We start from the raw sequence: 11,999 nt of genomic DNA, 5'->3' as shown, positions 1-11,999 counted from the left end.
ATCATTTTCGGCAATTATACCGTATGTATCCAGATGTATTTTCGGATTTGTGTTATCTTATCAGAATGAAAACTGATTTAAGAAACACTGTGTGTCGAAGAGATGCTTGCTACTTTTTTGATGACAGTTGGGCAAAGTTCTAAATACTGTCATACCATAGATACTTTTAAGAGGTCAAAATTCACAGCAAGTACAAACTTTCACAAGATTCTCAGAGCTTTAAACACGCTTGCACCTAGTCTGATGGCCAAGCCTACAAATACAGTGCACCAGAAAATAAGTACAAGCACTCGCTTTTATCCTTATTTCAAGGTACGTAATTTTTTTCATATTTTTTCTTCTAAATGTATAAGATTAAAATGTTTTTTTTCATTTTATTTAGGATTGTATTGGAGCTCTTGATGGTACGCACATTAATGCAATGGTACGAGGTCCTGAAAAGGCAAGTTATCGTAATCGAAAGGGAGTCATTTCACAAAATATACTAGCCGCTTGTAACTTTGATCTTGAGTTCATATATGTCTTAAGTGGATGGGAAGGTTCAGCTCATGACTCAAAAGTTTTGCAAGATGCATTAACAAGAAGAACTAACAGACTCCAAGTACCAGAAGGTGATTATAATAAATTATATATATATATGTATATATATATATGTATGTATTATGTGATAATAATTGATCCAATGTTTTATAAGTTAAGTGTGATAAATCATGTCTTTTGGTGTTGCAGGAAAATATTATTTAGTTGATTGTGGGTTTGCAAATCGACGTAACTTCTTGGCTCCACTACGAAGTACTCGGTATCATCTACAAGACTTTCGTGGGAAAGGTCGTGATCCAGAAAATCAAAATGAACTATTTAATCTTCGCCATGCGTCTTTGAGAAACGTCGTTGAAAGAATATTTGGTATATTTAAATCTCGTTTTTCGATTTTTAAATCTGCACCACCATTTTCTTTCAAGACTCAAGCAGAGATAGTTTTTGCATGCACTGCCTTACACAATTTTCTTCGCAAAAAGTGTCGTTCAGATGAATTTTGTAGTGATGAAGATGAAGAAATTGAGAATCCAACTTTGGAAGAAAATGAGAATCAAACTTTGGAAAAAATGGTATTGAAGAAAATTTTCAGACTCAAGAACAAGAAAGAGAAGATGCAAGGAAATGGAGAGCAACCATAGCTGCTAATATGTGGAGAGATGCCATTAACACTGGTAGCCAAAGATAGTTAATTCTCACATTCTTTTACGTAATGTTAATGGTTTTATTTGTGTTTATTTATTTTTGATGGAATTGTTTTTCCTGCTTTGGAACCATTTATGGACACGTAAGTTTCTATAATTTTTTTTAAAACAGTAAAGAAACTCCAATTTACATTATAACATAAAAAAGTTACGTACAATCAAAACTAAGCATTTAACAATATCCTAAGTTGGTCCATTAACATTTAAAGCTTATCATTTTTATAAAAAAAAACTCATTTTCCCAACATGGACTTAAGTATATTTTTCATGGTTAGGATCTCAGATTTTATAGTTTGTTATAGCATTTTGAGAAGACGTTGTATCAATTATTAGGATATACACTACACTATTATCACAAGCAAGAATAACTCGCTGATGATTATCTTATTAGTTTCATGTTTATCTCTTAAAAAAACGTACCCACTAACTGCATATATATACCAGATCATGGACATCTCTCTTGGAAGCATAAACATCATTAAACTCAAGATAAAAAGGTTAGAAACTTCTTATTATTCTTTCTTACGTTCTTTGTTTTTAATAGTTTTGTCTTATACTGTATATATTTGAAGTAGATGGATGATCCTTAAACATGTTCTTTTTTTATGTTTGTGCAACGTTCTTTTACTATAAGCATTGAATGTCACTACCTTAAAACCTATTGATTTTAGAAAATGGATCTAGTTGACTTTTAATAAAATATAGAATTATAACTTTCGAAGACATTTACAATACATGTATTATTGATTTTTGGTGTTTATGTATCTTATTTGTCCTTACTCATTGATAAGATATTCTGAATTTTATAATATTTTATTAGATGGAAGATTCACACAGAAAAGAAAAAGAAAAAGGTGACTATAATTCATGGAATCATGACGAGACTAGGATATTAGTGCAACTTCTTGTGGAAGCAGTTAACAATAATTGGCGTGACTCTTCTGCCTCTTTTAGTAAACTCACCGTTGAATCAAAGATTTTGCCAGAACTCAATAAAGATGTCTTCCGTGCAAAAGATTTCAAGAACTATCAAAGCAGGCACAAGTATTTAAAACTACAACATCAAAATTGTGCTGACCTTCTACGTTATTCTTCTGGTTTCGGTTGGGATCCTTTAACCAAAAAAATTACAGCTTCAAATGAAGTCTGGAATGATTATTTAAAAGTAAGTATTTCATTTTTGAAAATTTGGATAGAGTAATAATGCAGCATAATTATGTGTTATTGATTTATTTTTTCTTCATAGACACATCCAAAACATAAAAATTTACGTAGTGATACGTTTGAATTTTTTGAGGACTTGCAAATCATATTCGGACAAGGTGTTGCTACTGGTAAAAACGCAGTTGGGCTAGGTGATGGTACTGATGCATGTACATACAAAGCTGGAGAGAATTCAAATGAAGAAAATTGGAATGATGTAGCCAACATATATGAGTTTGATGCATCAACTCGTGATCATGAGCTCTCAGAACAGTATACAACATTTGATTCTCAGACAGTTCCAGAGTCTCGTACGGAGAAGTTTCAACCAAAGAAAAAAGCAAGATCTGAAAGAAGTGTTCCACAGAAGGATGAAAATCCAATAATGACTGTTAGTACTCAGATCTTGAATATAATACAACAGAGAGAAGAAAGACAACAGAAAGAAGCATCAGAAAGAAAGGTTAATGTATGGGATGCTTTAAAGGAAATTTCAGATTTGGAGGACCGCATTCGTTTCAAAGCACTTACACAGATTCATCATCTCGGAATTCAAGAGTTTTTGTTAAAATGTCAGTGGAAGAAAGGTTAGGGTGGATTCAAAGTATTATGGAATAAGGAAGTGTTTTTATTAAACTTTTATGTTTTTTCTTACGTTGTTTTGGGTTTTTTTTTGTTTTTTTTTTGATACATTTGGACTTTTGTTTCCATTGTTATAATAATAGTGTTTTTCCACGAGACTAGAGTCAATAATTTTAATGGTAAATCATCCTAAAATCAATAGTGAATCTTTCTAAAATCTGATATATTTAAATTGATAAATCAAAAACAACTTTTTAAAAATCTTATTTGTTTTAAAATCCATTGGTATTGATTATAAAAAAAAATTACAAATCATTAATGAATCACTCAAAATACTAGAACCAATCTCCGCGCTACGCGCGGATAAGTGTGTGTTTAAGTGTCGTTTTTATAGTAATTGTTTGGTGTGAATGTATCAAAAAAATTTAAAAAAAAATCCAAGCATGACGAAGTTGACATATCACAAATATGGTAAACCAAAGTTGGATAATGTTTTATTTTTAAGAAAGAGGGTAACGAAGAGTTGCTGCAGTTAAATCACATGTAAGAAATAGCCTGCAATAGATAAAAAGTAAGTTAGAAACATGAATAAATTTGCTTAGAATACAAAGATGTCATATATAAGAAGTTACCTTTTAATTGTACATAGGTTTGTAAGACCCTTTTTCCCATGAGAATGCACTTCTCACAATCGCGTTGTCGAGCTTCCTAAATCTGTTAAGAGGTTTTGTTTTAAGGTTATTTTTTAACAAAGGTGGTGGTGGGAGAGTTTTCAGTAAATTGGACGTATCTTTGTGGGGAAGAAGACCTTTGAAGATATCTTTGTAAACTACGTTCTTCACCCTTAGCTGGTGGGAATCTTCGCCTTTTATGATCGTTAATCCCGCTTTGCTTGTGACGCGTGATAAGGCCACATAAAGTTGACCATGAGAGAACACGGGTTTGGGGAGATATAAAACGACTTCTTTCAAGCTCTGACCTTGGCTTTTGTAGATTGTCATTGCGTAGCACAACCTGATAGGGAACTGTCGTCGCCGTAAGGTGAACGGTAGATTTGTTTCCTCATGCAGAAGAACAATCCTTGGAATCAAGATCTCTTTTCCAATATGAGATCCGGTGACAATTTCTGCCTTCAGCAAACGCTTGCCTATGTGGGTTAAGATCATGCGGGTACCGTTGCAAAATCCTTTTCTTTGGTTTATGTTCCGTAATAGCATAACCGGGGCGCCGACTTTTAGGGTGAGTTTATGTGAAGGCAGTCCCGAAAACTCCAATGAATTGAGATACTCAACTGGGTATAGTGTCTCATTTTGATCTGATCTCGTTTCCGATATCTCAAAGCTATCAAAACTGTAGTAGTCTCTTGATTCCCCATCTGTATGAGAGATTCTGTAAGCATTGATCTCATCAACAGTCTCATTTCGTGGTGTGAGGATTGCTCTATCAGTGTAGTAGCTCTGGGAGGAATTTATCGTGTTAACTCCTTTGTATGCTGCATCGACAACCTCTTTCAATGAATCTACCCCGCTTTGTCGAATAAGTGAGCCATCGAAAGCTATCATTTGTTCATGATGAATCTCAGACTGATCACCCGACTCTGATTCTACACGTCCTTCACCGACTTGCAAAAGCCAATCCGAGAATTCCTTCTCTTCTTGATTTAGTCTCATATTTGTTTTCAAAGAGAACTTGTGACAACTATGCCAGATATATGAGTGACTTATTGAAGCTAAGACCGTATCAGCTCTATTGCCGCATGGGATTACCGGAAGTATCTGTCGGAAATCACCGCCTAATAGTACAGTCTTGCCGCCGAAGGTCAACTCTTTCGCGGTTGCATCCTTTCTAGACACTATGTCCCTCAACGATTTGTCGAGTGCCTCGAACGCATGCTTATGTGTCGCTTTATCCCAAATTATAAGATCCGTTTTCAGGATTAGTTCAGCCAGCATTGTTCCGGGTTTGATGTTGCACAGCTTATCTTCTGAGAGCTTAAGAGGGATATTGAAGCGAGAATGGGCAGTTCTACCATTTGGGAGGAGCAATGCAGCTATTCCAGAAGAGGCTACCGGTAGAACAATTTGTTTTCTAGAGCAAAGTCGTGATATTATGGTTTGGTAAAGGAATGTTTTCCCTGTGCCTCCTGCACCATAAACAAAGAATAGCTTGCCTTCCTTCTTGTCAACAGATTCTAAGACTGAATCGTAAATCGCCCGTTGATCAGCATTTAGCTGGGTAAACTGCTTCTCATGTCTTAACGTTTCCTCGGCGATGTCATAATCCAGTTCTTGGCTCCACATACTGTTGCCAAGTTCCTTGAGCAGAACAGGTTTGATCTTAGGCATATCTGTGATGTCGCCTAAGGATCGATCATGCATACGCATTAATTTTTCAACTTCGATTAACGTGTACTGCTCAAGAGTGTCATCATCTAGCTCGAGATTCGGATGGCCCATAATTCTCTGCCTTTTGTGTAGTATATCCTCGCTCATTGATTTCCAAGAGTGCTCCCATAAATGTTTAGGACTTGTAACAAAGCAGTTGGTCAAAAACGTGACAAACATTTCGTGGAGCTGATTTGGGGTAGCCCATCTAACGCCTTCTGTCATGGTCTCATGCCATTCAACATCGTTGTCCAAATAGCCGCGTGCGTGGCATGCTGATTTGAAATCAGGATATTTGACATTGTTGTACGTTTTGAGTTCGTCATAGCTGCGGGGCCCCTTGATCTTATTTATGAGGATCCTCAAAAAGTACCGATCATCTGATGAAGGATGAACATTTACAATTATGCCGATAGTTTTGCCTTTTTACGTTCAGTCCAGACTTTGTTACTATTATTCCACACAAAATATTCTGGGATCTGGACGTACGTTAATGTCCTTGCAAACGCTGACCTCTGGCATAGAACCATCCACTCAGTGAACATCGTTTTCTCAATACCCGGCTTACGGATCACACATCCAAGGTTATCAGTCTCTTTGTCTGAGATGTTATGTTCGCCTTCTAGGTGAATGATAAGCTTCTCAACCGATGGTTTTCTTTTGTGTATGTAAAATGAGTACGTCCGCCACATAGACTCACACGCCGACAAATACCGAGCATCGATGTAGTCTTGGATTTCATTGCGGGCCTTGATGACCCTCTGACTTGTTCCCTCCGAGGGCAGTGTTTTTCTGAAGAATCTGCCGTTACGCCTTTCTCAATAACAACGGTTGCTCTGTCAACACCCTTGGTTATGTACTTGAATAAATACATCACCGCACTTGTTCGGTTACACCACTCGACATTTATATGAGCGTTGCACTTCTTCAGAAGTTTGATGTTATGGGGCACAACGAAGGTGTTGTCTAGGATCGATCCATTCTTTACGACACTTGCCTTTTCATTCCTCCGCCGGCGGTATAGCACATATCCCGACTTGTCAATCGAAGTGGTGTTGTGATACGGCCGAGGAAACTTTTTTGTGCATTCATTTTTTTCCATACACGGAGATCTCGGATTAAGTTTACCACACGGCTCATGGATCATGTGTTTCGTAACCAGATTATAACCCTCAGGATCTTCATCTTTGTCGGGGAGCTCGGCCGAGATAATGTCATCAATTTCTTCCGAACTTGGTGTCCTGGAACAGTTCCAAACCACAGTAGGATATGCGCATGAGGAAGACCCCTCTTCTGGAACTCTATTCTGTGGAGTGCTGATGTGTACGGTTTGAAGAAAGTCCCTTTCTTGAAGTCTTTTAGTAGCTGATCTAGTTTCATTTTGAAGACTCGACATTCAATGTCCGGTCTATCATTGGGAGAGTCTCCACCGTACCTCGCAAGATGATCTTTAATCTCGGGCCAATTTGGATTCGCTGTCATCGTGATGAACAGATCTGGATTACCGAAGTCTCTGAAAATAGCCATTGCGTCATAGTATTTCTCAATTAAGTACCGGGGCCCACCAGTGAAACTCGGAGGCAGTATAAACCTCTGTCCAACTACCTTAGCATCAGTGTCACCTCTGCTCACAGCATCTAAAACATTACTGTATAGCTCGGCCCTCAAGACATCCTGATTATTCCTTGCCCACCTTAGACGATCTTCCTCTATGGCTGTATAAACGTCCACAATCAATTGATGGAAAAGACGTCCTCCTTTAATCAACGTCATCCCTTGGTCTAGACGTGTCTGGATCAGTGAGGAATAGTATTGGCGTATTGTGAGGAACTGTCTTGTTCTCGAGGTGCCCGTCTCAAGATTTAATGGTATCTCAGGGTGAAAGCCATACTCACCATATGGAAATAGTATAGGGTATTGTAGACTCATATATAGGGGGTGATCATCACGTAGCTGCTGTAAAGTGTCGGATTGGAACTGGACCACTATATCTCGTAATCCGATTGTCGATGACATATCCCCAACAATAAGGCCTGCAACCTCGCTGGTGCCTGGAAGATCATCTCTTTACCTTTCCCTTTATCTTCTACCAACCTGACTGTGAACTCTTCTCCCCTTTCATAGCGGTCACGCGCCCAGCGGAATATTTTAGCCAAACAGTTGTGCTCGTCAACCATCTCGATGAGGAGCTGTAAGGTTGTCTGATCAAGAGTTCCTTCACCAGAGGGTTGACCCATCGCATTCAGCCGGTTTCTGACTTCGTTGTTCGTATCAAATATGTAAAGCTGGAAAAATTCCGGGAGACGGCCTCTGTGTGGTATTAGCGAGCCGATTCTATGGTGGGTTTGACCCTGGATCCGTATAGTGTATGGACCAGGCGTATGCACGACACTATAATCCATTTTCATACCAATTGATGTGAAAGCCAATAATAGACTCGGATACTATCCCGAAACGGCTTAGACTAAAGAAGTTCTTCTAACAGGGCAGGAGGTTGTTTGATCGGGGGAAGCCTTATTTGGCCATGGTTACTGCAAATCGTGAATGTTGGTTCGCCAGTTCTGGAGTCCGTACCAGTGCTCTCTGAGAGCCACATTAGCGCTCCACATTTCGTGCATGGTAGCATTGGGTTTTCTTCGGCTTTAGATGTTGATCTTTTATCTGAATCACATTGTGTTTTATAATGTTATTGAATAGTGTGTATGTAATATAGTGTTTAATGGAGACTAATCTATATTAAAAAATACAGCGGAACCTGTATCTATTGACACTCGTTAAATTATATATTTAGTTTTAAAAAAAAAATTCTGAGTGCTCAAATATAGTTGGATAAAAGTTTGTAACTATTCGGTAGAATACCAATTTTGAATAAAAAATATTTTTAAAGGAAAGCAGTGTCCCTCTGAAATTTTTCTATATTTTGTAATAAGATTATAGAGTTTCTTACATGGTGGATTTCTATGAACTATAATTTTGTCGTAAGATATTATAATAAGTGGACTATTTAATATCTATTAAATTAATAACAGTTTATTTATGTACACTAAAATTCCAAAAATTGTGTCGTTCGTTCAATCATATATATTTGCATAACAAAATATAGACAGTAAACGGTTGTTATATTAAAATATTATAAATCACTAAAATTTGTAGGCTCAACATTATTAGATACTACAGATGTTAAAGTAATTCTATAGGCTACTTTTTTCGTATAGCGGATGAATTTAGATAGTGCGTACCTTTTTTCGCTTTCCCAGTGCGTCTGAAGCCATGTGGTCGGGATGGAGTACCTGAATTTATGGGCAAAGCATTTGAATCACAATTATAATGTATTCATCCTTAATAGATTAGGGTATCTATGATGCTTACCTTGTGAATGTGCTGATATTCGTTTTGATAGCAACACGGCCCTCCTCATGTTTCGGGCATTTTTCTGTCTGACTAATAAATGTAAAAATAATAAGTATGAAAGGATAGATTGGATGAATATATATATACACTTTATTAGATTCCGTACTATAGGAGTCACACTTCTCGCAGCCATCTGCATGTTTACATTTGAAACTCATTTAGTTTCGATAATAGATATGGGTAGATATAGGCTATCCGAAATAATAGTAACTTACAGTCATAAAATGATGGTTTGAATGCTGGTGGGTTGATTATCTGGCGAACTGATGAATAGACATAATTAGAGTAGTGTCTAATAAGACTTGTAATATGTAAATAAGTCATATATTAGAAATAGAGTCACACCTTTAGATTTATTACGTGAACCGATCGGACGACCTCGTTTTCTTTTAGATGTCACACCTGACGATGATTCTGTATATGAAAACTTAGCTAGGTAATAATTTCATCCGACAACATATATAAGACCCAGACATTTAGAATTTATTGTGACTATATGTAAGAAGCGCTATACATTCTAAATTACGTGTAATCTAATAAAATGTTATATCTATTAAAACCTTACGTCAATAAAGATTAAATATCGTACTTTATAATAAACGCAGAAAATGGTCCAATGATCATGGGGATCACTTGGACGTAATAATAATGTGTTGAACTTTGAAAGTGCTTCTATTCTTATTCAAGTGGAAAATAATCGATAAAATGCGATTATGATATATTGTAAATTAGGGCGTTTGTTTGCGAAAGAGAAATAGAGTTTATTGGAGAGTTTTGTTTATGGAACTGAGCAATCCTACGTGTTCTGAATTATAATGAGTATATATTTTCTTGCAGAAGTAGAACCATAGAAAATGTGATTTTTTTGGGATCTGTTTAGTTATTTCGTTTTCATCACAATTCTCTACATAACTAAATAGTCTCTGTTAAGTAGTTTAGTTTTAAGAAAGGAAAAGAATGATGATGAAAAATATGATATATACTTTAATTTTTAAAATATGTTATTTGATGAAGAAAAGAATGATGATAGATTTTAGGTTCCAGTGTTAAAATGTACGTCAATCAGTAATCATGGCCTGGAATTTTAATTCGTGGTTTAATTTGGGTAGATGTCAGAAGGGCATCCAGCTTTGGCCTTGCAATTCTATGATATTCTCTATATTCCAATTTGTAAGTAATTCCAGATTAAACACTAATATTAAAAATTCATTCTTTTTTAAAAAGTAGCATTTAACATATGATTTAAACCAATTATTAGGCAGCTAATACATTTTAATAGGTTACACAATATACAAAAATGTAAAAGCTGCATTGGACAATGTTAAAACTACCTATATTTTGAAAGAAAACTTTTTATTAAACTACTTACAATATGAAACGGAGAGAGTATTATTGATCAAGTTAATTTGCTGATTTGTAAGTTTTTTGATAATTATAGGGGTAGTCATACGTTATACCAATTAATAATATTAATAAATTATTTTAGTGATTTAGATAATAATTTATATTAGCATGAGAACAATAAAATTGTAATGATAGTATCCCCTATACTATATTTGAGAAGTGATTTTGCCCCATGTCTTCTTTACAATCATTCTCACAAAAATAATATGACATGACTACTAAAATTGATGGCATGTCTTATAAATTAATATGACATGGACATTTATATTTAATGTTAATTTATATTTTTGGTAAACTTTTTAAAATATGGTAATAACTCATATATTACATTTAGTTTCAATTTATATTTTGGACTTTTTCAAAATATGATAATAACTCATAAATCATCATTAAAATAAATATATTCAATTATGGCATTTCAAATTTTGAAATATCATTTAAATTAAAAATATTTCAAAAATATATACATTTTTTTTAGAAAAATTATAAAAATTAAATCATAAAATCAAATTAAATTGTAAAATCATTAATTTCTTATATATATATCTACAAATTTTATAAATATTTTTTAATTTTAATTTTTGACAATTATGAAATTTTACATCTCCTAGACTATATTTGAGAAGTAATTTTGCCACATGTCTTCTCTACAATCATTTTCACAAAAATAAGATGACATGGATACTAAAATTGATGACATGTCTTATAGATTAATATGACATGGACAATTATATTTAATGTTAATTTATATTTTTAGTAAACTTTTTAAAATACGGTAATTACTCATATATTACATTTATTGTCGATTTATATTTTTGGACTTTTTTAAAATATGGTAATAACTCATAAATCATCATTAAAATAAATATATTCAATTATGGCATTTCAAATTTCAAAATATCATTTAAATAAAAATATTTCAAAATATATACATATTATTAGAAAATTATAAAAATTAAATCATATAATCAAATTAAATCGTAAAATTATTAGTTTCTTATATATATCTACAGGTTTTATAAATATTGTTTAATTTTAATTTTTGACAATTATGAAATTTTACATATTTATTTAATATATTTAATTAAAATAAATAGATAGAAAAATCTACCTAAGATTATATACATATTTTTAGAAAGTTATAAAAATTAAATCATAAAATCAAATTAAATCATAAAATCATTAGTTTCTTATATATATCTACATATTTTATAAATATTGTTTAATTTTAATTTTTGACAATTATGCAATTTTACATATTTATTTAATATATTTAATTAAAATAAATAGATAGAAAAATCTACCTAAGATTATAATTTTAAATATATACATGCACATTCTTAAATATAATTCAAAATAAACAAAATTATTTTTATCTTAATTTTAATGTTCAGTTAAATCAAATTTATATTAAAATATTGATAAGAAAAATAAATTTATAATATTAATAAAAATTTAATATAATTTATATTTATCTGTTAAAAAATATTTTAAAATTTTTTACTGCATATGGTGCAGGAAAACACATAGTTACATTCCCTTTAGTAAAATTAAATTAGTACATATGTGTTTATATTATATTTGATTTGTACTATTAATATTTTGTTATCCAAACATATTTTACATCTAAATATTACTAAAATAAATTTAAATCACTGTATATAGTTTTGTATATGTAAATGCTTTCAAGTTTATTTTATGTAATAATATATATTAATTAAATTTGAGATTTGGAAATATTTTTAAATATATTTTTTTAGAATAAATTTCGTCG

The 11,999-nt window shown here is 33.2% G+C and overlaps 3 protein-coding genes across 3 annotated transcripts; 2 read left to right on the top strand and 1 right to left on the bottom strand.

Moving 5' to 3' along the window:
- The first annotated feature begins 390 nt into the window (after positions 1–390).
- Positions 391–1,178, top strand: LOC130500068 (uncharacterized). Its single transcript, XM_056994768.1, has 2 exons — positions 391–611; positions 730–1,178. Exons 1-2 carry the CDS (start codon positions 422–424, stop codon positions 1,176–1,178), a joined length of 639 nt encoding a protein of 212 aa, XP_056850748.1. The 5' UTR covers positions 391–421.
- An 883-nt stretch (positions 1,179–2,061) lies between these two features.
- On the top strand, positions 2,062–3,036 carry LOC108831098 (uncharacterized protein At2g29880). Its single transcript, XM_018604665.1, has 2 exons — positions 2,062–2,406; positions 2,488–3,036. Exons 1-2 carry the CDS (start codon positions 2,062–2,064, stop codon positions 3,034–3,036), a joined length of 894 nt encoding a protein of 297 aa, XP_018460167.1.
- A 490-nt stretch (positions 3,037–3,526) lies between these two features.
- Positions 3,527–7,183, bottom strand: LOC108831095 (uncharacterized). The gene is made up of 4 exons (XM_018604663.2): positions 6,738–7,183; positions 6,125–6,651; positions 3,672–5,790; positions 3,527–3,581 (listed from the first exon to the last, which is right to left on the bottom strand). The coding sequence occupies exons 1-4, from the start codon at positions 7,181–7,183 to the stop codon at positions 3,527–3,529; spliced, it is 3,147 nt and encodes a 1,048-aa protein (XP_018460165.2).
- Between the last annotated feature and the right edge of the window lie 4,816 nt (positions 7,184–11,999).

This window comes from Raphanus sativus, chromosome 9, assembly GCF_000801105.2.
Source record: "Raphanus sativus cultivar WK10039 chromosome 9, ASM80110v3, whole genome shotgun sequence".
In the NCBI taxonomy this organism is placed as follows: Eukaryota; Viridiplantae; Streptophyta; class Magnoliopsida; order Brassicales; family Brassicaceae; genus Raphanus; species Raphanus sativus.
Note: the sequence above shows the minus strand (reverse complement) of the source record. Positions and strands in the feature narration are given on the sequence as shown.